Source organism: Podarcis melisellensis (genome assembly GCF_964234715.1).
Source record: "Podarcis melisellensis genome assembly, chromosome: 3".
NCBI lineage: Eukaryota > Metazoa > Chordata > Lepidosauria > Squamata > Lacertidae > Podarcis > Podarcis melisellensis.
Genome location: NC_138530.1, coordinates 117,215,189 through 117,241,361, shown reverse-complemented (window position 1 = coordinate 117,241,361; position 26,173 = coordinate 117,215,189). Strand labels below are relative to the sequence as shown.

Sequence of the window (26,173 nt, the reverse complement as noted above, 5' to 3'; positions counted from 1 at the left end):
GCTGTCAGGTCTGTGTCATCTGTGAATATCTCTCAGATAAGGATCCACCACATTTAACTTTCTCCCTTTCCCTGTAGCATCTGATAATCCAGACCTGATTCCCCCCCCCCCCAACATTATTCATCCTATGCTAGTGGCAGCCAATCACGCAATCACAGAATTAAAATGGGCTTCAAAAGTCGTCTAGTCAGACCCCTCCCAATGCAGGAAATCTACCGTTCCAGCATCCCGGACAGGTAGTCATCCGACAGCTGCTAAAAATATTGCAAATGAAGAAGAGCCCACCACTTCCTGATCCTGTCTGTTTCACAAGCACACTGCCAGAAAGATGCAGAAGAAGACTGAGGGGTAAGAAATTAGATTCTACATGGAGAAGGCACATAATAGCACTAGTAAAGATTAGAGGGAGACCCTCACATTGCATACTGCCTAACATGGTCAGTAAAGGGTATGAAAATTGCGTCTCTCTTAAAATAAGCAGAGAACTACAATACAGTACCATTTTTCCTAGGGGTGGGTTATCCTGTTATTTAAACCCATCCCAGCTGGTGAGTTCATCGGTATTGTGAAGAAATGTGCAGGAGAAAACAATTTAAAGTCAATAAGAAGAGAGACTAAGGATGGCAAGACAGACGTAAATAATCAAATTAAGAATATCATAGAATTTCAATTTTGGGGGGGAGAAAAGAAAGGCACAACAGACATTTCTGCCCTTGTGAGAAATAAGCTATGGCTTGCTGAGAAAGAAGAGGACCTTTTTAAAGCAAAGAAGTGGAAGCAGCAAGAGGAAACATCTTCAACTATGCCTGAATGAGAATGGAGAACAGAAACTAAAAATGCAATCAGGCTCGATTCTAGAAGAAAGCCAAACAGGTGCACAATACTAAAGTGTTTTAGGAGCTTCCAAGCGCTTTTCACTCAGGCCCAGCTCATTCTCAGCAATCTATCGAACAAACTAGAATGTAGGTTTTCCACTTACTGTTAGGGCCACTGTTAGGGTCCATCAAAGTAAGATTTGAACTAGCAGCTGGCCCCATACAATAATGCAACACTCAGCATATTTACTGAGAACAAAGTCCCATTGGCACAATGACACCTGCTTGGAAACCAGGGGAGGGGGCTGCAGGGGGGTACATTGTACTCCTGCCCAGGGTCAAAAAGGGGATCTGGGAGGGAAATTGTGATGTTTAGCATATTTTTTTAGTTGCTGCTTCGTTAAGTGTTTTATAGATTGATGATTTGTTAATTGTTTTATGATTTATGCTGTATTTCTGATGTTCTACTATGTTCTATTATGTTCTTGTTATTTATTGTTTGTAAGCCGCTTTGAGATTCATTTGAATAAAAAGCATCATAGAAATATAATAAATCAAATCAAATCAAATTAAAGCCATTAGATCTAGTAAACTTGTGACCTGTTTCCAAATGTTTGTGCTAATAGTATTAAGTATACTATTGACAATTCCAGCAACAGTAGCTTCTGGAGAGAGGCCGTTTAGCAAACTTTAGCTAATTAATAATTATCTACAATGTCTCAGAAATGTCTTGTGGATTTGGCCAGGCTAAGTGTTGAATCAAACATTGCCAAAGAGATTGATTTTCATGCAGGAGTTTGAATTTTTTTGCAAAAAAGGCCAGAAAAGGTCTTTTTAAAAAAGAAAATCTTTTTTCTTTCTTTTTTTAACTAATACTTATGTCTTCTGATGATCTGATCTGCACTGCAATATAAAAGGATATTTCAATCTGAATTATTTTTCCTCATCTGTACATAAACAAAGGTGTGCAAATTGAATGTGCTTTCTTATTTCTGACCCTCTTTTATTTATATTTATGTATATTTTTGTGGAGGAAGTTTGGGAGCACAAGGCCTCAAAGGCAGAAAACTGACAGAGGGACCCCCTCCGGCCCCCTCTCGCCCCCCAGGCCCTTTTCAACCCCCCAGGCCACAGGAATGATGGAAAGTCAGCGCCACCAATGTTTCCCGGCTCCTACATTTATATACCAGGAGCAGAACGACGTTAACAGGCTTTAGCCGTGGGAAGGGAATAAAACACGAGGAAGCCATAAATCTGAAGGCTCCCGAAAGCTTCTTGGGCCCATGGGGCAAAGTCGGAAATGTGGAGTTTCAAGCCCTGCCACAAAATGGCTGCCCTGCAGGCGGAGATTTCCAGTCCCCTTTCCGCCTCCGGGATGCTTCAGTATTCTCCCTTCACCTCCCCACCATTCCCTGACCCTCTTCCAGCCCCATGGCTGCTTGATTTCTGCCCCCCTTACCTCTCTCGCCCTCTTCCCCACAGCGCAAGCGCAGCCGCCCCGTCCGGCTCGGCCTCTTCCCTTCCCCCACCTCCAGGGAGAACAAGGCTGGGAGCTGCTGGGAAGGCAAGGAGGCCGTGGGGCCAAAGTCTGGGGCCCCCACAGCCCGGGGGCCCTCCAAACGGCCACCCAGAGAGCAGCAGACAGCGGGGGCCGTGGCAAACAGGCCCTGCATCGGCACCACGGGCTTTAGGGTGTGCTGGATTTTTCAGCTTCAAATTCCAAAATTGAGAGGTGACTTGGAAATGGAAAATACACTTGGGTCAAATTAATATAATTTAGTTTTGCTTGGTGAGTAAAATTTGTGTAAAATGGCACAGAAATCAGTAAAAAAAATTGACAAGTACTTGCAGTTGTACTCTTATTCTTACGCATTACCTGACATTTTCAGAAGGTAAAATTCAAATTCTTTTCCGAAAGCAGTTTCTGAGCTTCTGCATCAAACATAGACTGACCAAGCTAAATGTTGTCCAATCACAAAAGTAACTGCAGATTTGAAATTCTCACACTCAAAAACTTGGGGATATATAACCTCTCAACTACGTAACAAGGGGGATGGGGGATATGATATATATATGACAGGTGACATAAAAAGGTTATGTCACACTGTGTCAAAATGATATTTCTTTTAAGAACACCAAACTGCTCTTGCACGCTGGCTTAGATGTTTAGAGTGCAACAGATCAGACACAGGCCATCTCCTGTTAAAGGAGAAACCTTATATGTACAGTGGTACCTTGGGTTACACACGCTTCAGGTTACATATGCTTCGGGTTACAGACTCCGCTAACCCAGAAAGAGTACCTCAGGTTAAGAACTTTGCTTCAGGATGAGAACAGAAATCATGCTCCAGCGGCGCAGCGGCAGCGAGAGGCCCCATTAGCTAAAGTGGTGCTTCAGGTTAAGAGCAGTTTCAGGTTAAGTACGGACCTCCGGAACGAATTAAGTACTTAACCCGAGGGACCACTGTACATCCCGTGCTGTGCAATCTCATTACATGCCACTCCTAATAGCATCACCACCATTTCCCTATAAGGCACAGATAGATTCAAGCCCCAGATCAGGGAGCAAGGCTGGCCAGTAATATCCGTATTATCTGTAGCAAAGATCTGCTTCCAGAACTGTTTTATCAAAAATACAGCCCTGCAAACAGGGAACCTCTGTCCCCACACCATCATTTGGGGCTGATACAGTTGATTGGGCAGCCATTCCCAAAGCTTAGCTGGATTTCCCTTTAAATGTGTTAGGATTTTTTTTGGGGGGGGGAGTGTGTTCCTGTCACTCAGCCATTAGATTCCCTTGTGCCACCTCCAATAGCCGTTATTTTCTCCCACAGCCTTGGGGCCCATTCCTGCTCCCTGCTATTGTTCCAACACACTAATACTACTCCCTTTTGCGCTCCTCTTAATGTAAAATGTTTTTCTCCTCTGCCTTTGACTATTCCCCAACTATTCTGCTATATTCCACTTGTTGTTCTCTTGCACATTTGAATCTCCCATCAATAGGTGTCCCTTCCTGGCAGGCAAATAAATTTCCAAAGGGAAATTGATGGGATAAGACAATGTCATTTTAATATCCAGAGATCTTCCTTTGAGCGTGCTTCTTGCTACACCTTTGCTTGCAATAACACATTTTAAAAGCTGGAGATCTGTGTATATTTGTTTTAATCAACAGGCATTCAAAATCTAATACACAGAAAAGACTGTTATGAGCAAATTACAATTGTATTCAGAGCCTTGAGGACCACTTCAGAGAAGAGATGGTAACCTGATCCGCCTTGGCTGATAGAGAAGGGGGTGGGCAAGGCATTGCAAAGAGAAGGATCTTCTACTGGAATGAGATTATAACCATTTCCTTTTTAGTGTGTTTTACCTCCATTGTGAAATTTTACCCTTTTCAGCAAACAAAAGCCTTTTCAGCAGTGCAGTATTATGTAACTTGTAAAGGAGCAGCACAATTAGTGATGAGAGATGTTAGGCATATGAGAAAGCAGATCTTGAAAAAAGCAGAGCCTCCAGCCAGCAGAAGCTAGAAGTGTCATTCTTTATGAATCCCCTTAGAGTCAATCTAGCGTGAAAGCTGCTTGGCAGATTTCTCCATTGCCAGCCAAGCCCTGTCCCCAAAGATGGGAGGATATGGTAATATATATATATATATATATATATATATATATATATATATATATGCAGGTTTTGGTGTCCTCGGGTGTCTTCCCGTGTAAAAGTTGGGGTGTCTAGGCGACGTTTCGACGAGGTCTCACTCGTCATCTTCAGGCTGGTGCTTTCGGCTTCTTGTTACTGGAACAGAGCAGGATCTCAGTGTTTGAGTTCCTATAAATACTGTTGAGGGGGTGTGGTGTATAGTTCCAGCTCTGGTGTATAGTTCCTGCTCTGTTCCAGTAACAAGAAGCCGAAAGCACCAGCCTGAAGATGACGAGTGAGACCTCGTCGAAACGTCGCCTAGACACCCCAACTTTTACACGGGAAGACACCCGAGGACACCAAAACCTGCATTCCTGTACCCGTGAAAATCTACGAAAGCATATATATATATATATATATATAATGTTTGTGTGTGTGTGTGTGTGTGTGTGTGCGTGCGTGCATGTGTGTGTGTTGTTATATATACAGAGAGATAGAGAGAGAATGCTAATGCATTCAGAATTATGACCAATGCTTTTTATTGTTTATTAATCATATTTATATCAGTCCGCTATTGGTCTTGTCTGCTCAATCCACTGCACCCTGTCCTTGCATGCAGGAGAAGTCCCTAACCACCAAGCGTTTGAGACCCATCGGCTACTCTGACCAGGTTTAGACAGCTACTTGAAGCCGTTCCTTGGGGCTTTGCTGCTGTCACATTCTGACAGTTTCTAGGAGCCATAGGTGAGCACTGAGGGCAAGGTGGGGACCAAGGTGGACAAACTACCATAGAAGGAGCAGGACGTGTCCCTCACCAGAGGTTCTACCCTTCCCCTAACACCCCATGCAGATTGCTCTGCTTTCCTTTGGACCATATCAGTGAGGCCGAGAGGGAGGCCTTGTTGTCTGGGCAGCCCAGGACCTCCAGACATACTGGCCAGGCTTCACCTTGGGGAACTTTGGTTCTGCTAATGCAGCGGTTTGGCTTCACTTCTAGAGGCACACGCCATTGTCTCTTGAGACAGATGGATGCCAATTATATCAGTCTTCCAAAGAGCTCGAGGTAGAGCCAGTGGGTTCCCCCACCTTTTAATCCAAATAACCCTGTGAAATAAGGTAGAGATAGTAACTGGCTGTGATGGAGCCAGTTTGTCAGCTTCTATGGTGGGTGGCTAAACTGTACTCTCCAGATAGTGGACCAACTCTCTTCAGCCCCAACCAATATAGTCAGAGGTTAGCCAGGCTATTTTTCTAGAAAAATAGGTGCTGGAACTCGCCATGAATGCCTTCCTTGTTCTCTTATAATGGCAATGGCACCCACCTGAGAGGGGCTGGAACTGTGTTCTGGCTAAAAAAGCCCTGGTGGTCAGGGATTAGTGAAGTTGTAGTCTAATAAAATAAAATAAGCAACACCTGTTTTATGAAGTGTTATAAGAATTCAAATAATGATGTAGAACAGAATATGATGTTGTTAGCAAGCTTATAAGTGAGCTCCACTCCTCCAGTTTCTTATCAACCCCCGACAGTGGGGAGAATGGATAAAGGACCATTTAGGCATACTGATTTTGAATATGGCAGAGGGATAAAAAGATAGCTCATCTTTGTCACTTGAAGTGATTCTGTGCAGCCTGAGCAGGGAGCGGTAATGGCAACGAAGAATGTTTTCCACAAAACTAGCCAGCTTTCCCCTTCTCAATATTGTTTCAGCTTGAACTACTCCCTGTTCATTGTTTTTACATCCATCTTTGAGAAACAGAGAGCTTGTTGAAACACCCAAGTCCACGGTTTCAAAAGGTGACAATCGCAGGAGAAACTGTGTGAAGAATGCTTTAGGGAAGCCTCAGTCAGGAGCCACCACACATCATGAGGTAGCCTGTCAGATCCTCTAGTCCAGCAACACTTCCAGCTGTGGCCACCCAAATGCCTCCCAGAGCTCACACGCAGAAGATGATAGATATTCCCTGTTTGCCCTGACATCTTTTATTTAGAAACTTATGGCCTCTGATTTATGGCTTCTGCAGGAAAACGTCAGTGATATACACACCCTAAATACTGCATTTCTCCCTAATGGCTGTTGAAGTCAGTTGTTTAGAGTTCCTGTCATGTTTTCTCTCCTCTAGCATTGCAGAACCTCCACACGACTTCTTCATTATAAAGCTTGTGAAAGTGAATTAGTTCCATCAGCTGCTGGGAAGGATCACTGAGCCACCCCAGAATCTTCCTGTTTCTCCCATGAAACTATATCCTTAAAAGGCTCTCATTAGAAATGACTGCAACTCCCCTCAGCTAAATTAAGCTACTCTTTCTAAATATTTAAAACACACTAACACAAAAATGCCTGGAAGTGGTTGGGGCAGGCAGGAGGGGAAGCGGAGGAAAGTTCAAGAAATAAACAAGTGTGAACTAGGGGAAATGCATTAGATCCATCAGTCAAAATGCTTTAATGTTTCCTGTTAGCAATCCAAGAGGCATTTAGGATTTATTTTTTATTCAAGTATGTAATAAAAACCCCCTCACAGTCTAAACTGCTTATTAAAGGGAAGCAGTGATCATTGTCTACCAGTACTTTTAATACATGCTTTCAAAAATCCAGAGTTTTAAAGCAACTACATTCCACTAACAGATAAAACTTTATGCTTCAAAAAATAGGAAATAAAATGCATTAGGCAAATGGACAGAAAACAGAAAGTCATCTTGCAGGCAGAGCAGAACATCCTGGAAGACTAAAAGAGTAGGCAGTGAGTTGTATCCAACTCAATTCTACTCAGAGTAGACACAGTGAAATGAATGGACTTATGTTAGTTGCCTTCTCTGAGTATGACTAACATTCTTTACATTATTATTAGCCCCCGAACCCAAACTCACAGCTGGAAAATTATTCTTGTCATTGTGTTATGCCTGTGAAATCCACTGATAACAAAATATGGTGCATATGTTCCCAGGGCCAAAATCAGCCACAGAACAGCTGAAGATGAAGATGTTCCAGAGCCATTTCCATGTCTAATATTGAGGACAATCATAGAATCATAGAGTTGGAAGAGACCACCAGGGCCATCGAGTCCAACCCCCTGCCAAGCAGGAAACACCATCAGAGCACTCCTGACATATGGTTGTCAAGCCTCTGCTTAAAGACCTCCAAAGAAGGAGACTCCACCACACTCCTTGGCAGCAAATTCCACTGTAAAACAGCTCTTACTGTCAGGAAGTTCTTCCTAATGTTTAGGTGGAATCTTCTTTCTTGCAGTTTGGATCCATTGCTCTGTGTCCGCTTCTCTGGAGCAGCAGAAAACAACCTTTCTCCCTCCTCTATGTGACATCCTTTTAGGACAAGAAGAGGCAAGGTAGCAGTCAACAAAGTGCCACGTTGGGTGAATAAACCATGGGATGATTTTAGTTGCGGAAAAGTTGATATATTCAAGGAAGAACAAAGTTGAAGATTACAAAGGTTTTGGCTGAAATTTCTAAGCTTCAGACAAACAAATGGGGTGGGGGGAGAGAAGAAGAATAGAGCCCATAATACAAACTTTGTAGTAAAATCAGAGGGTTTCTCCCCCAACCCTTGCATTCAACTTTATCTGTATAAATCAGAAGTAAATGATACTGTTCAATACAGCTGTCAATGGAAGCAGATTAAAAACAAAGCAGATTATTTTGAACTGCCACAAAAAGCTGGTAGGAGAGAGAAACAAAGGTTTCAATCCTGAACACAGTTAAGCTGTTTACAAGATGAAAGCAGCCTAACTGCATGAACTGCTCAGAAAAACAGTTTAAACTGTGAAGGTATTCTGTGTTAGTGCTTGGCAAAAACTAGTTGGTTATACATATTACATGACATTTAACAGTGTCCAGAAACCCATCTAATTAATATGTGCACGTCAACTCACTGTAGTGCATAGTTTCTTTAACAGGAACTGTAATTTTCTGTAAAGCTAAATTACAGTGTTTATAGCTTTGATTACAGCCTTCATTGAACCTTAGAGCACCACCAGAAGGTAACATATTAACTGCAGTAAACAAGCAATTTTGGAGGTGGCGTACCTGGTATATTGCATTTTCTTGTGTTATCACAATTACTAACTTTCTGGAAAGAGGTGCTGCCTCCACTATTCAGCTATGAACAATGACAACCAGAGAGTATTCTCCAGAAGGAAACTGGTTTGAATGCTTAACGGGCAGTGTGATGGTGCAGAAATCTAGTTACAGTGCCTGTCTGGTACGAAGGTTGCAGACATCATGTGCCCTGTACAAATAATGCAGCAGTGAGGTATTGGAAGAAAAATGTAGATTGCTCAAGATGCTGAAGTCCACCACCTACTTCCAAGGTAGCATTTCAGAAATCTAGACTGGCAGAGCTGAGGGAATTTTTACAAGAAGCCATACCTATGCAGAAGAGAGGTCTTCACTTGAACTGTAAGGAACCAGACTGTTGGCACTTAATGTAAAATCTATTTTGCATTTCCCTTTCTGCTTTGCAGATGGTGATTTTGGTGATAAGCTGGTATTCAGGCTTGAAACTTAAAATTGTGTGCTGAACAGACATAACAAAGTCATTCATATATCTCAGTATTTAATTGAGTTTTTACATTAAAAACAAAGCAAACTTACAAACAGAATGCCAAAATGGTTACTTTAAACCAAAGGCCTCAGGTTGCTAAGCCAGTTATGCCCCATGCCCTCTGCACGGATATGATGCCTTGGTGAGACCAAACCCGCAGTCCTGTGTCCAGTTCTGGGCACCACAATTTAAGGAGGATGTTGACAAGCTGGAAACATGTGCAGAGGAGGGCAACCAAGATGATCAAGGGTCTGGAAACAAAGCCTTATGAGGAACAGTTGAGGGAGTCAAGTATGCTTAGCCTGGAAAAGTCGAGACTGAGAGGATATGGTGGTGATGATGATTTATTTTATTATTTATTAAATTTGTATACCGACCTATACCTGCAGGTCTCAGGGCAGTCCATAGAATAAAATAAAAAAAGAAAAACACAAAATAAATAATCAAAATGAAAACAACCTAATCATTCCCCCTCCAACACGTTTTAAAAGGGCATAGGATGTCAATCAACCAACTGTCTGGTTGACTGATAGTACTCACTCCACCCATCTGACTGGGTTCCCCCAGCCACCATCTTCAAATATAGCCATTTTCAAATATCTCAAGGGCTGCCACATGGAAGTTGGAGCAAGCTTGCCTTCTCCTGCTCTGGAGGCTGGGACCCAAACCAAGGGCTTCAAGCTACAAGAAAGGAGATTCCAACTAAACTTCAGGGAGATCTTTCTGACAGTAAGAGCTGTTCAACCAGTGGAATGGTCTCCCTTGGAAGGTGGTGGACTCTCCTTCCTAGTACGTTTTTTAAAAAATGTATATTTATTAACGATTTTCTTGGTTTACAAAAGTATGTGCAATCTCTCTCTCTTTTCCCCCCAAGTAACATTTTTTTACAGGTCACTTTCATTTGTTGAGACATTAGGAAGAAAAGGGGGAAAGAGGTGGAGGGGGGAAAGGTGAGTGGGGGTGGGGGTCGGGTGGGGATGTTTCTATTATACTTAATATATGTGGGGTTTTGTGTCAGCGCCACTTGTGCAGGTTCTTCTATTCAGTGGCGTAGCGTGGGTTGTCAGCACCCGGGGCAAGGCAAGTAATTTGCGCCCCCTAACCCGTGGATTTGCGCCCTCTAACCCTAACCCCCAGATGTTGCGCCCGGTGCGGCCGGGCCCGCCTGCACCCCCCACGCTATGCCACTGCTTCTATTCACTTGTGTTCCTTGGGTGGTGAGAGAGGTTGGGGTTGGCCTAGAGTGTGGTTGTTCCTTGCAGGTTTTTAAGCAGAGGCTGGATGACCAAATGCCAGGGATGCTTTAGTTGAGATTCCTGTCTTGCAGGGGGTTGGACTAGATGACCCTCAGGGTCCCCTCCCTCCAACTCTGTGATTCTATGACTTACAGAAATATTTTTCAGTTACTTCAGGATATCATCCATTTCCCCCCTAAAATGATTCTGACTTTCCTGCCTCAGCAAACCTCTGGTAAACTATTTCATATAGTTTTGTAGTGTGTAAAATACTACTTCCTGACATCCGCCTTGAGTTTCTTTGCAACTTTCATTTACACCACACTGCTCCATCCACTGAAGAATTTGACATGATGTAGCTTATTTAAATTGTGTCCTTCAGTTCAAAAAACAATTCTTGTCCAAAGTATATTGGAGCATTCAATATAATTCTGTGATCAAAGGCCACAAGTGCCTCAGCAGTTAGATCATGGTTTTAGTGTTCTTGACTCGTTAGGCAAGATCATTAACCATTAATATTACAAAAATGTGGCAACAGAAACAAAACATCATTGCATGATCGGAGGCCAGACGTCGTTGTGGTGCTGAAGGGAGAAGTAAAATGAGATGGGGAAGGGGCCTTCAGATACTTGGCCCAGTTGAGGGCTTGGCTTGCCAGGACATCTGCTGCCATGGCGCCCATGTGGGCACTCTTGGCATAGCCCACTGCACTTGTCCTATGACGAAGCAGCATGTGCTTTCTAGGGATGTGATTAAGAGGTGGAATGTGGCTGCTTGGTTCCTTATATTCTGTCCGATGTGTATGGTGTGCTATAAGAGGGAGGGAGGACCTTAAATCTTGTCTAATTTGTGCAAATTAAGGAAACCCACACCATTTATTATGTTGCATTGTTTATTTTGCTGGTTATGGGGAAGACCAAGGAGCTATGCCTGAAAACTCAGTTGCTATAAATTCTACTCATCAAGTCATTTAGTTCCTGGGATTCCACAAGGCATTGCCCCATTTCCTGGCCCAATTCAGTCCATCACCTAAATCAAAGGTGTAGGATCTCATGCCTGGGGCGTTAATATAAACTTCTCTATCTTGTCTATAATGCCGCTTGCTTACCTGGAGGTGTGAGTGTGTGTGGTTAGAAACTGCTGACTTTTGCATGGCTGGACTGAAGTCATAAAAGATAAGAGTCACATCTTCTTACTTTTTGCTTCTGGACCCACCTACTATTGCCATGCGGCTCCAGTAAGGTTGCTCCTGGTGGATTCCAACCCTCAGGTTTAATAAAGATTCCTCACCCATGATATAAACCAGGGTTTAAACCATGGGTAGGCAATCTAAGGCCCGGAGGCTGGATCCGGCCCAATCGCCTTCTCAATCTGGCCCACAGATGGTCCGGGAATCAGTGTGTTTTTACATGAGTAGAATGTGTCCTTTTATTTAAAATGCATCTCTGGGGTATTTGTGGGGCATAGGAATTCGTTCATTATTTTTTCCAAAATATAATCCGGCCCACCACATGGTCTGAGGGACGGTGGACCAGCCCACGGCTGAAAAAGGTTGCTAATCCCTGGTTTGAACTAAGTTGGGTTAGCATGAACTACAGTTCCTGAGCTTGTACATAATGTAGATCTGCAGATTGCTCCAATGTGAAAGCAAAGTTTTCACTCTCTTCCTCTCTTGCAGGCAGGGGACAGTAGAATAGGAGGAGATGTTCCCAATAACCATCAGATCGTGTTCATGACAATGAAACCAGAATCAAACTGTGGTTTGGTATCCAGTAGTAGTCCTTCAGAAAACCAGGTCTTCTGCCCCATAAGCAATGTTTTGTTTTTTGTTTAAAATATTATTAAAAATATGGAGGGAAGGGGAGAGAACTAGGACCTAGCATCAAATTATTTCTCACAATACCGTCAGAAAAAGTAGGAATGGGACCACACGTGGGGGTCCTGGGCAAGAACCAGTTCTCCTCTTGAGGCAGATGGCCCCACTGAGAAATGGGAGTAATTTGAACCTTGTAAGGAAGCCAATGCCAAGGTAAAACTGAACACTTGACATGCTGAATAAATTAGTTAAAATATTGAAGGATGTTCTCAAAGGAGGGGAAAGAAAAATCCCAATAGCAACCCTGCCAAAGAACTGCCCAACCCCTCCCCACAATCAAATCCATCCGCAGAAAGCAAGCAACAGTACTGTCACCCCTGAGAGGTTCTGGAGTTCATATATGCATGTCACTTTAATATTTTGCCCTACACTTTACATTTTCAATATGCACTGTAATATACCACAGGCATTGCTCTAGAGATGTAACAGTTCATGCTGAAAAGTCTTTCTGATGTAAATTTGCTCTCCATCTGAAATTACACCTATTTAGGCTTTTCAAATGACTGGATAATAATTTCCAGCAGGGGGGGGTTGAACTTTCATGCATTGTGCTTGAAGTAGCCAAAATACACTTATGCTTAATTTTCCTGATAGGGTCTGACAGCCTGACAATGGTTTCCAATTATGAACTCTTTGTGTATACAAACAAACAGCTGCCGAATATGAGGGGAAATAAAGGTATGTATAGGAATTTACTACAGGGATTTTTCTCCTGGGCCTATTGTCACATAGCAGCCACTGCCACAACTCACTGGAGGAAAGACTAGGCCTAGGCCTCACTGGTGCATAATGTAACTAGCCCCCCCCCCCAATGGAGGACCATCTGTGCAATGGTCTGAGCCACACAGCTCTTCCTCCTAAATAAGGGGGAGCTTGAATGTTTATAGGAATTGAGCCACAATGCACACACAAAGGCCTGTTTAGAGTACCTGTGCCACACATTATGTGCAGCGACAGGGCATGCACCTGCCCTTTCCCCATGCAAGCTGCGATGCCAGCTTAAGATAAATGCCAGATCTGGCCTTCACGTCTGAACCAGGACTCTTGTCTTCATTCCCCAGTACAATCTGTATGTGTAACTTTCCATTCTTTTCACTTTCACATTCGTTCTCATTTGAGGCAAGGGAGCTCTCTTCTGGTCTCAACTGCTGGAGAAAAAAAGTGAATAATAGCAATACCTCTTGTTGTTCTGCAGAGCTCTGCTATTAACTCTATTTTAATCCAATTACATCCTTTTGTTTCAGTGGGCGGAATGATCTTTGCAAGTGTCTATGCATGTTTTTCCTGAGTTACTTTTTTGTCATCTTTATTTCAATTCTTACATGACAGAAGAATAAACTAAAATATTTCACAACAAGCATGATGACCAAAGGAATGAACAGGATTTAGAACATATTTTGTGCCATACACAGTTTTAACTCAAAAGCTAGTTTGATTGAGTCAGAGAAGTAATGCTGTCTTCAATCTCCGAAAGCTTCCTCAGCATTTGATTCAATTTGATCTCATCAAATTCCAAAGTCAAAAATTCAGATTCCTGGAACAAAGAAGGAAGGAAGATGTTAGGGAAAAGTGCTGGAAACTTAACAAAGAAAAAAATCAGGAGCAAGAAAGGCTATATGGATGAGAACATCTGTGGACTGGTTCCAAATAGACTTTTCCCTTCACAGAAATGCTTTGGAATAATGGCTGTGGAACAGTGAAAACAGAAAACAGTATGATGAAAGGAAATATCCATATTGATTTTTCTTCCAAAAGGAAAGTCATATGAGTATGTAACAGCAACACAACCCCCGCCTACGAAAGGTACAGCAGTAGGGTGGGGGGAAGAAGTCCTGTGGGGCCTTAAGACAAACCAATTTGTTGCAGCATAAGATTTCATGGTCCCACTGTCTACCACATGCAGGAAGTGGTATAGATTACTGCTGCGCACAGAGAGTCACCAAGGATAGAGCTTGTCACATGGTCTACATGATCAATCATACAGTGTGAGAAAGTGACTGTCCTATTTTATAAGGCAATGTTTTTACATAAAGCTAATATGCATAAAGGTTAGCTCCTACATTCAGAAACGGTTTCTGCATCAAACTGTCTGCTGAAGAATGCCTACAGCTTGACATAAATCCCTTGGGTGCAGCAGCGGTTTCTGAGAAGTGGTTTCTAGCATACACACACAGCCAGCTTCTTGGGCTTCATTTTTGCTCCAGAATCTGCTGCTAAACCCCAGTATGTGGTTGCACTTTGTGTATTTTGCCCACCATTCCCCATCTTTTCATTTAAGAGCCCCTGATAAGCTTTGGAGGAACTCTTCAGAGTTAGTTCTGTTGTTTGAAAATCGCAATACCAGGACACTTGAAACCCAAACCAGACGACTTGCAAACTAGTTACAGTACCGTATATTTTATCCATCCCTGAATGCCAGCTTCAGTCAAGCAACAATGCTGCTCATCAGATAATTCTTATTTTGGCAGAGGAGCATGTTGGGCATTCCTCAGCACTGAGAGAAAGAAGGGCAAAGAAACTATTTTACATGTCTGAACTACTGATACTTACAAATATGCTGTAGTGTAAAATAAAAGGATAAATATGGACTGACACATACATTAATATTACAGAACCTGGTTAAATGTAAACTGAAAAACGCAGACTGAATGTTATACATATTAATGAGAATAATATGTTTTAAACTGAGCTATCTGTTTGTGTCTTTCAAGGAAAAGTCTCTAAGTCAAAGTTATAGTGAAGAATTTGCGGCCGTTTCAACAAGTCAAACCAAAACTATACATACAGGGATTTAAAATGCACACACACACAACTTTGCTGAGTCAATTCTGGCTATGAAAAATGTATAGGCAACAGCATCCCCCCCCAAAAAAAAACCCCCTCCGAGAGTCAGGTTTTGTTTAACATAATTTATCTAAATAGTCTCTGAACTGATTCATGCTAGCAGTCTTTTTTTCTAACAGAAACAAGTGAAACCAAAACTGTAAACAACCTTTCTGGCATAAAAATTCACATTAAAAACAGAGAAGAAAAACGAAGATGAGCACACTGAGAATGGAGGACCAGATTCATAACCGAAGGTGAGTTTTGTTCCATATCTCTTATGCATATAAGGCTGGTTCATGCGCAGCCATGCTTATTTAGCTGAGAAACTGTCCCAAGGCCATGTTCCACATGAGAGCAAAAAGCACAGAGTCATAATAGTCATAGGGGAGCTTTGTTTCAGGATCTGGCTTCAGCAAAACTGATCGGCTGGCAATTGTGGCGACAGGTCCTCCCTGCTCTGGCAAGGGGGTGAGGAAAGAGACTAAAAGTTTTTCTATTGTTTGTGATATAGTAGAACAAATTGAAAAGGTTGGAGATAGAGGAAGATGAACCAATCTTCTAGGGCAGGCTTCTTCAAACTCGGCCCTCCAGATGTTTTTGGCCTACAACTCCCATGATCCCTAGCTAGCAGGACCAGTGGTCAGGGATGATGGGCACTGTAGTCCCCAAACATCTGGAGGGCCGAGTTTGAAGAAGTCTGTTCTAGGGAAATGCTTACTTGGGTGAAACTTAACTTTAAAAGGGGGGGGGGAGTTGGGGAGTGGATTTGATTCCCTCCTTTGGCCTGAAACCCTCACACTAAGAGAGAAATGTTAGAACTGAAAGCATTTTCCCTCAACCTTTCCTCTTGTGGAAGCAAATTCCATAGTTAAGTATTTGGCGGGTCCTGACTCTTCCAACATTCAGAGACACAGGATGTCCATGAGTTCTCTAAAGTAAAAAGCCCCAAATGCTGTAACTTTTCTTCACAGGGGAATTTCACCATCCTCTTGATCATTTTATTTGCCCTTCTCTGAACCATTTCCAACTATAATGTCTTTTTTGAGATGAGGCAACCAGAACTGTACACAGTACAGTAAGCCCACAACGTATGCAGAGGTTATGTTCCAGGGATCACACCTCAAGCCAAAATTGTGTATAGCCAAAAGACTTTGGGTTCAATGGTGGGTGGGATTGCCAAAATAATTTTCTACTTTTTTTGCCATGCACGTAAAGCTGAACACACAGAAGTTAAATGTGCATTAGTTACGGGCTTACTGTATTCCAAATGCAGTCACACCATAGATTTGTATAATGATAGCAGCAGTTTCATTTACAGTTCCTTTCCTAATGGTAGTTAGCATGGAATCTGCCTTTTTCACAGCTCCTGCATGCTGAGTCGACATTTTCATTGACCCCAAGGTCTCACTCTGGTCAGTTTAGACTCTATAAGCATGTATGTGAAATTAGGATTTTTTTGCACCAATGTGCATCACTTTACACTTGTTAACACCGAGTAGCATTTCTATATCCCTCCACTGTCCATTTATTCCTACGCACAGAATCATACAGTTGTAGAGTTGGAAGGGACCACGAGGGTCATCTAGTCCCAACTCCTGCAATGCAGGAATCTTTTACTCAATGTGCTCGAACCCAGAACCCCAAGTCTCATGCTCTCCCCACTGAGCTATCCCCTATTCCACACTCTCTGCTTCCTGTTACTTAACTAGGTCCTGATCCCCAAGAGAACTTTGCCTCTTATGCCATGACTGATAAGATTCCACAGAAGCCTTTGGTGAGGCACTTTGCCCAAAGGTTTTTTGAAAGGACAGATACAACTATAAGCAGGGGGATTTTTTTTTTTGAAATGTATGCAGCCAATGAAATCCATGATTCACAGTCTAGCCTATTTCCTAGACAAGGAAATGTGAAAGGCTATTTTTGTCGAGCCTGTCAGTTCTGCTTACCCAGATTGATAAGTGCTGTCTGCTTTGCTGCAGTCAAATATGTTTCATATCAAAGCCTTCAGAATGCATCTTCATTCCCCCTGCCATGTTGCCTGGCCTCCCACATTCTTCCCAGTGACATTTAACAGTACTCTGAAGGGACACTAACATCCTTTGCTAAATCGTATTTTAGGGACCCCTGAGTCTGTCCCCATAACTCAAAAGTTCAGTAGGTAATCCATTTTGGACAGGCACTATAATATATTTAGCATATGGGTTAACAAATATAACATGAACAATTTTCAGCTTTACTTTTCTCGTAGAGTCTTTTCTTTCCACATGATTGTCTTTCTAAGCTGGCTGGAGGCTGTAGGACGCATGGGAAAGTGGCGGCTGCTTCTGCGCTACTTGTGCATGTCAGCTGCTAGGCAGGGCGGCTGAGCAGCCTAAAAAAAAGCCCCGCTGTGCCTGCAGTCTCTTTGGGGCTTCCTCTGCCCTCACACTTGCTCTGTGAAGGGTTGTCCTCACAAGCCACAAGGACTCGCCAGCTCTCTCCCACAATTTCCTGGTTTGAATCTATTTACTTCCCAGCATCGTGCAGATACATGGCCAAACTTGAGTTGATCATGCGTAAGTGGGGGGATGCCTGTATAAACTCATTGGGCTGTACCCAATGCTAGCCCTACTCAGAGTAGACATATTGAGGTTAATGGTCATGACTTCATAGTTGAGATTCCTGCACTGCAGGGGGTGGACTAGATGACCGTTGGGTCCCTTCCAACTCTACAATTCTAATTTCAATAAGCCTGCTCTAAGTAGGACTAGCATTGGATACAGCCCATCATTGCAGCAGAGTGGTTTATGGAAGACAGGCATAGGCAAACTTGGCCCTCCAGATGTTTTGGAACTACAATTCCCATCATATCCGACAACTGGTCCTGTTAGCTAGGGATCATGGGAGTTGTAGTCCCAAAACATCTGGAGGCTGAGTTTGCCCATGCCTGATCTAAGAGGATTTGTACACATGGTATTGCAGGAAGATGGCTGTTCATATAGATGCTTGCACACAGTAGGTAAGAGTATTTCTGTAAAGGCCAAAATGTTCAGGAACTAGCGATACAGGCTATCTATGCCCTCTCTGTTTCCCATGTGCAGTGGCCTTGCTTTCTTTGGAGAATATAGGCTGCAGTAAGCATCACCTGAAAAAGTTGCTTTTAAATCAATTTGACTATGCCTTTGGAAAATGTGCTCTCTTACGTTGAGAGTGAAAAATTGCTCACCTGAATATATATGTCTCAAGAGACCTTGTTAGTTGCTGTTCAGTTAAGATTCCTCCCTCAATGGGACTTGCCTAGATGTAGCTACAAAGCCATTGCTGCTAATATAAATGAAAATAAAAAACCAATATGAAATGTGTGTAGACCCCAGAAAAGACTGTGTGTCTTGCTTTTTGTAGCTGAGTATGACAGCTAAGCACACACAGATCATATACAATGAGTAGCATCAAACAAAGGCAAACAGACATTGCCAAAGTTGCTCTTTTCATATAAAATCAGCAATCTCAGAAGAGACAAACTAGTCCATTGTGCAGTTAGGTAAGGATGTTGAATAAAATTATTTAACATCCTATTGCATCCACTACAACTGAATCCAATTGCAGGACTCAAAAAGTTATTTGAAGGACTATTCCTATCCTGTGAGGTTCAAACAATGTATGATCACCAAATAAAAGCTGGATAATTTCAAAGTTAATGAGATGCAGTACAATCTTATTGGTCTAGTTGTTTTCATATGCACTACAATCTTGGCAGCAAAAGAAAAGAACAAATCACTATTCATTATAATTTCTCAATACAGTGCTACCTCGGACTACGAACAGTCCTGTTAATGAACTATTTGGTGAACGAACTCCGCAAAACCGGAAGTAGGTGTTCCGGTTAGTGAACGTTGCCCAAGAGGATGAATGGAAGCCAAATGGAGGAAGGGCACTGGTGGCGGGATGCCTTGGTAGGGAAAACGCACTTTCGTTTAAGAACGGTTTGGTTTAAGAACGGATCTCTGGAACGAATTAAGTTTGTAAACCACTGTACCACTGTAAATATAATTCTGACATGTACAGTGCAAACAAATGCATGTCTACCTTGAGGTCAATTAGATTACTCCAAAGTAAGTAGATACAGAATGGCAGCATCAAAATCTTGAAAGTGAGGCTTGTATCTGTGACTCCTTTCCATGGGAGAAGCATTTGATATGCAGAATTTTGTTTGCTCTCCCATAATTAGTTGGGTATTACATGATTTAAGAGGCTATGTTATAGGAGGAGGGGGGAAAGTTATCCGTCTTTCAAGAGGAATTGTTCTTTAATTCTTCTAATGTAGAATCAGTCATATCCTATTGGAGATTAAATTGAAAGGATTGAAGGGACTGGAGCAAGTCCAAGAACAAAAGGAAAGCCTTCCATTTGCTACAGTGCAGTAAATTTAATTTCACTGCTTTTATGATATTACGTTTTTTCAATCCATCATTTATAACCCTTAAATCAAAGGAGGATTATTTACCAGCACTCAAGTTAACCTTTCCAGGCTCAGCTCCAGTTGGTATGTGTGAAGTATTGCGCACAAATAATTTGAAAGATATGTTCTAACCCACCATAAGCAGAATCCACCGGCAATTCTTCCTATACAAGTCCTGCTGGAATGAATGGTGAAGTTAACAAAAGCACATACAATGCCCCTTTGTTTTCATGTATTCCATAGTAATATGTTGGGTTCTAAGATTGAGAAATACAAATAATAGTATTTGCGTTGCTAGTCATTAAAAACAATTGTACACAACTGTCCCCTTCTTCAGGTTTCACTATTCAGAACCAACAAAGTCTTAAGTAGGGTGGTTCCTTATGTGTTGCCCAAAAAGAAAATATGTATCACTGAAGAAGAGAACAAAGGAGAACACAAAAACCCCACCAGTGCAGCATTAGCCTAACATGTAGGCTCTGCTGTTGAATTTCTGCCAGTTGTGCAGCTGTTAAGGGAGACCTTCAAACACTCAAACCACGTGTTCCAAGAGCAAGGGAAGAACGAGATAAGGACAGTGGAGGGGGAAGAAAGGTCTCCACACTCCTGGGAGGGAAGAATGGTGGGGGGACAGTGCTAAAAGGTCAGAAGTGCTGTCACCCTGTCACCTGGCTTGCCTAATTTCAGTGGGACTGGCCGCAATTCCTTTGCAGACAAGGAAAGCCAATCCTCTCAATTGACGGTACAGGGGTCCCCACGTCACTCTTTCTCATTACTCCACCTGCTTTGGGGGGGGGGGCTGTGCAGAAATGATGCTTCAGCCCTTTGCAGAAGAGATTACATCTAGGGAGCAGATGCAATCAAGAGAGGAGGGGGAGACTTTGGCTGTGTACACACTCCAGTTACTTTGCATGCAGTGCAGTGCTACTACTAGTTTATGAAGTCATGTAAGCATGTGGTTACCACATTCCACACTTTGCTTGTAGTTTCTTGAGCAATGCTGCATTTTGATGCATTTATCCCCAACCACTTTTTAATGGAAAGTTACCTTTGCCCTGTGTGTTTCAAATTTAAAATATGTATTAATTTTTAAGAAGTACACTACAATTGTCATACAGGAAGGTAACATGAAATGCTGTTCATTAACATGGCTTTTAAGGTTTATAGGGAGTAATTCCCTGAGTAGAGATGTGTAGGATTGTGCTATAAGGCAGCTACAAAAAGTCCAGCGCCAGTGAACACCCTCACATTTGTGATTCTCCATCTCATGTTTCTCTACATTATTGAAAAAGGGAGTTTTGTCATAATCACTTGGAACAGCTCCCCTCTCTGTGTTGCTAGGACACGGGTCATCCATAATTGATTTGGATTAGCTAGTTTTTAGAGCTGGATGTTTCAATATAAATAAAAACTGTTAAAATGTCCTCTTCAAAAGTTTGCAGCATTAGCAGTGATGACATGGAAAGGCCATGAAACGGAAGGTAATAATCCAAACATGAGCAAAACGACCACAATCCAGAGCACCATGCCACTTGGTATGTGCACAGAGACTTGAGACCTTTATCTCTTAAACACTGGCCACCAAACAATGCTACACTAAAGGTTCTTTTAAACATAAAGGAGTCAGGGGCATAGGGTGACTATATTTCATGAATATTGTTTACTTCTAAACAAGAAGTAGTCCAGTAGTCCAGGATGTACATATGGAGACCACTGTCTGCATCCTTAAGGGTTTGGATTGCATCCAAGTCAGAAATGTTTGGTGGCAACCCAATCAGAAATTTCTCAATGTGGCATAGAGACACTGCAGTAAAGTTTTTCATCTGTCAGGTTGATCTTGTTTAGCCCAAAGCTGTTCAGTACTTAATGTGTGCTTTGCATATATTTCAAGTGAGCAAGCAAAAGAACATTTGCAGGGCTCTCACCTCGCATTCCCCATCTCAAGGGGCCCACCTAGGGCAGGAAAAGAGGGACGTGATGGCAAAGGGTTTCCACTTCCTCGGTGGATCACCCTTTTCTACCAAGGAAGGGACTGGAATGAGTAGTCCCAAGGGGAGTGTGACGATGTTTGCAACAGTTCTTCCACCTCTGTATGAGGTGGCATGAATTGAAACAGGAAGCAGGAAGCACTTTCTGACACCTTGGCAATCTGGCATCAAATAATGTTGCAGACAAAGCATTTGCTGAAAGCAAAAGTAATGTCTCAGAGCTTGCCATAGTCAGGTGACGGGGGGCAGGGGAGGGCAAACACCAATGTGAGCAGTGGGAGGACTTCATTGGGATTGATAGGTTAAACTTGTAATCAAAGCGAATTATTATACTAAGAAAGTAAATCTTTTTTTTCCTACCCCCAAAATCAACTTTAGAAAGTGTCTAGCACTAAAGTCTGTCCCTATTTATCTGTATTTTGGCAGATTTCTTACTCAGTGTCACCCCTCTCAGGTCTGCACTTTTCAGACCAATTTTCCACAGTGCTTCCTTTTTCATTGACTATAAAACTGTAACATTTGCTCTTGTGGCTTAATTTTCTTGCCTTCAGAATGGGTCCCGTGCCTACTTTGTTTGTTTAGTTGTTTAGTCGTGTCCGACTCTTCTTGAACTCATGCTGGTCGCTTCGAGAACACTGTCCCACCATCTCGTCCTCTGTCGTCCCCTTCTCCTTCTGCTCTCCATCTTTCCCAACATCAGGGTCTTTCCCAGGGAGTCTTCTCTTCTCATGAGGTGGCCAAAGTATTGGAGCCTCAGCTTCAGGATCTGTCCTTCCAGTGAGCACTCAGGGCTGATTTCCTTCAGAATGGAGAGGTTTGATCTTCTTGCCGTCCATGGGACTCTCAAGAGTCTCCTCCAGCACCATAATTCAAAAGTATCAATTCTTCGGCGATCAGCCTTCTTTGTGCTAATTTTATTCAATTCTGTGACAACATTAAAAAGTATAGGCATTTCCTTAAAACACACACATCCAAAACTTTAAAAGTGGTCAGCCCAAAAACCCCTGTAATTAGGTAAGCTAGTAGGCCTGCAACAGTCATCCACTTCTGTTAAAAAGAAAAAAAATTATAGCTCCATAGACTCTGAGCTACATCAAACTGAGGCAGGCTGTTTTCCAAAGCACCAAATTGGGGTTCAAACAAAATCTGGTGGTTGGTGCACACCCCTGCTAATTATTTGCATAAAGAAGTCAAAGTAATTAAGATACAATTGCACCCTTAATGTTTGAAAGTTTAATAATATAAAGAATGCTGCAGAAGTCCCGAGAAGGAACTTAGCTATGCAATAGCTGAGTAAATATTTGCACAGTGTTCTTTGAAGTAAATGAGGACTAATAAGGCAATTATGCCCAGTTCAGCTTTGATGACATCCTCTGGCATAGAATCCTAAAACTCAATTATGGTTTATATATAATGACACACTGCTTCCTTTTACCATTCTAAATTAATTTTGCTCTATAAGACTCACTTTTTCCCTCCTAAAAAGTAAGGGGAAATGTGTGTACATCTTATGGAGCGAATACAGGCTGCGCAGCTATCCCAGAAGCCAGAACAGCAAGAGGGATTGCTGCTTTCACTGCGCAGTGATCCCTATTGCTGTTCTGGCTTCTGAGATTCAGAATATTTTTTTCCCTTGTTTTCCTCCTCCAAAAACTAGGTGCGTCTTGTGGTCTGGTGCGTTTTATAGAGCGAAAAATACGGTACATATCAATGTCATTGATTTTCATTCTTCTCATTATTCTCTCTTATATTTGAACTGAGAACGCCTGTTATTTCTTGCTTACATATGCCATTGAGCGGTTTCTACACAATGGTGAAAGTAACCTTCTAGGATGTTGTTGTTGTTGTTTAGTCGTTTAGTCGTGTCCGACTCTTCATGACCCCATGGACCAGAGAACGCCAGGCACCTCTGTCCTCCACTGCCTCCCGCAGTTTGGTCAAACTCATGCTGGTAACCTCGAAAACACTATCCAACCATCTCGTCCTCTGTCGCCCCCTTCTCCTTGTGCCCTCCATCTTTCCCAACATCAGGGTCTTCTCCAGGGAGTCTTCTCTTCTCATGAGGTGGCCAAAGTACTGGAGCCTCAGCTTCAGGATCTGTCCTTCCAGTGAGCACTCAGGGCTGATTTCCTGAAGAATGGATAGGTTTGATCTTCTTGCAGTCCATGGGACTCTCAAGAGTCTCCTCCAGCACCATAATTCAAAAGCATCAATTCTTCGGCGATCAGCCTTCTTTATGGTCCAGCTCTCACTTCCATACATCACTACTGGGAAAACCATAGCTTTAACTATACGAACCTTTGTTGGCAAGGTGATGTCTCTACTTCTCAAGATGCTGTCTAGGCCTGTCATTGCCCTTCTCCCAAGAAGCAGGCGTCTTTTAATTTCGTGGCTGCTGTCACCATCTGCAGTGATCATGGAGCCCAATAAAGTAAAATCTCTCACTGCCTCCATTTCTTCCCCTTCTATTTGCCAGGAGGTGATGGGACCAGTGGCCATGATCTTGTTTTTTGATGTTGAGCTTCAGACCATATTTTGCGCTCTCCTCTTTCACCCTCATTAAAAGGTTCTTTAATTCCTCCTCACTTTCTGCCATCAAGGTTGTGTCATCTGCATATCTGAGGTTGTTGATATTTATTCCGGCAATCTTAATTCCGGCTAGGGATTCATCCAGCCCAGCCTTTTGCATGATGAATTCTGCATATAAGTTAAATAAGCAGGGAGACAAAATGCAGCCTTGTCGTACTCCTTTCCCAATTTTGAACCAATCAGTTGTTCCATATCCAGTTCTAACTGTAGCTTCTTGTCCCACATAGAGATTTCTCAGGAGACAGATGAGGTGATCAGGCACTCCCATTTCTTTAAGAACTAGCCATAGTTTGCCGTGGTTGACACAGTCAAAGGCTTTTGCATAGTCAATGAAGCAGAAGTACGGTAGATGTCTTTCTGGAACTCTCTAGCTTTCTCCATAATCCAGCGCATGTTTGCAATGTTTGCAACCTTCTAGGATAGTTTCACTGTCTGTACCAAGGAGAGAAAACTCCCTTTGCTGCTTTTAGGGCAAAGCTTGCTCTTCTTTTTACTCTGAAAGGTTCTGCAAGCTCATTGTGTTCTTTAAACAATTAAAAATGCCATTTGTATAGGAAAGGAAAGGAGAGGAATGAGTAAAATGTGGAATCCTTATCAGATTCTAGAAGTGGAAGGAATACCACCAAGCCCATTTATTTAGCTAGATAAAGGCTGTAAAGTGCTTTGCAGTCTGAAAGTATGTGCACCCAAGAACACTTAGATTGAATTACTTGGGCCTTAACCCCACCCCCACCCCTCTTGTGGATTTTAATGGATGGGACATGGTTTTGAAACTATTAGTAACTGTGAGCACAAAACACAAAGGCTATTAGCTAAGTATTCCAAATGGGCAGCTACAAAATGCGAACTTGTGTGAATATTAGGACCGCAATTATGGAAGATGACGGGAGTAGTTTTTATTTTTGATGTTGTATCTGCCTGAAGAAAGAACTGTAAATTATGGAAACAATACTTGCTACATGCCTCAGATAATTTTTTATAAAAAATGAGTTTTGCTGCTAATAATAAGTGCTGCATAACTTGCAACGCATTTAATATACTATTATAGTATCACACTAGACTCGAGAAAAGGGGTTGGCCCCTGATTTTCTAACAGCCCTTTTCCGACCACATGGCAGCAGTCGCTCTTTTCTGCTCAAACTTCATCAAAAATAAAGTTCTCACCTCTCCTAGAAAGAAAAACTTACTGTTTGTGATTTTATCATATGAACATTTAAGTTCTTTTTGCGTTGCAGACGTAAGAGGAAAAACAAATATTACTGATATAAAACCAGCAGAATACCCTTCCATATTCTTCACAAGGGAGAAGATGCAGAGATTTCTGTCAGGCTGCCCACTGAAAGGTGTACAGCTTAACACAAATAATTTTCCTTGACTGGAGTGGTTGTCAGTAACCGTCCTTATCTTTAAAGCCAAACAGCATGATGGAACATTTTGTGTAGGAATGGAAAGGCATTAAAACTAAAAAAATACAAAAGAGCCAACAGTTAAATCAGGCAGTGTAAGCCAGTAACCCTGCTGGCAATCTACAGAGACAATGCTTTCAAAGCTGGAATAAGCATTTGTAGTGCTGCTCCCATTAAAGTAAACAAACACACATTAGAATTGAATAAAATTATTCTGGCAGAAGAGCCACAGCTTCATTTTGTTACTGCATGATGCCTTGGCTTCACTTCCATTTTGTCAAGTGTTTTCCTGGAAGCGCACACAAAGAGCCCTGCTGTGTCCGCCACTGGGGAGTCAAGAGGGGATTGCGCTTGAAGTCTCTTCACTATAGAATACAAAAGCTGTGTAGATATTGTTGTTTTTGGGGAAGCCATGGGAGCCTAACTTCCAGTTTCCTGGCTTTGTGGAGCTTGAGCCAGCACAAGGAAACCTTAACTCTGATTCGTAACCTGTCATTAAAAAATGCATCTCCCTGAAACAAAATATTGGGGTTGGTTAAACATAAGAGTTTTGTAAATATTAATTGTTTAGTACAACTGATAGTTCTCAAGGCTACATGCATGTTCATTCACACTCCAAACTCTAAACTGAACTGCAGCCCATTGTGAAGGGCGCACATCAAGAACAGTGTTACTGCTGGATAAAGTTTGGATCAGATCCTAACAATTTATGTGGAAATTCTTCAGTTTGGTTGTGTATGTTTACATGTTTTCTTTACTGTCTGACTACTTGGTTACGGTGCAGTTATATTTCCCCCTCTGTGTTG

At 42.3% G+C, this 26,173-nt stretch overlaps 2 protein-coding genes across 4 annotated transcripts in view; both read right to left on the bottom strand.

Moving 5' to 3' along the window:
- The window catches only part of B3GNT2 (UDP-GlcNAc:betaGal beta-1,3-N-acetylglucosaminyltransferase 2), a 49,338-nt gene extending 46,538 nt beyond the window's left edge, over window positions 1–2,800 (bottom strand). The window contains exon 1 of one of the 2 annotated variants that reach the window (XM_081906450.1): window positions 2,692–2,800. The gene's annotated coding sequence lies outside the window, so the exon portion shown is untranslated. Of the gene's footprint in view, window positions 1–2,274; window positions 2,377–2,691 lie in introns of those variants that run through there. The other variant, XM_081906449.1, reaches the window with a different exon arrangement.
- Window positions 2,801–13,396: 10,596 nt separating this feature from the next.
- Window positions 13,397–26,173, bottom strand: part of COMMD1 (copper metabolism domain containing 1) — a 61,295-nt gene continuing 48,518 nt past the window's right edge. The window contains exon 3 of one of the 2 annotated variants that reach the window (XM_081906634.1): window positions 13,397–13,654. In XM_081906634.1, coding sequence (XP_081762760.1) covers window positions 13,547–13,654 — 108 coding nt within the window. In that variant the 3' untranslated portion in view covers window positions 13,397–13,546. Of the gene's footprint in view, window positions 13,655–16,910; window positions 17,025–26,173 lie in introns of those variants that run through there. The other variant, XM_081906635.1, reaches the window with a different exon arrangement.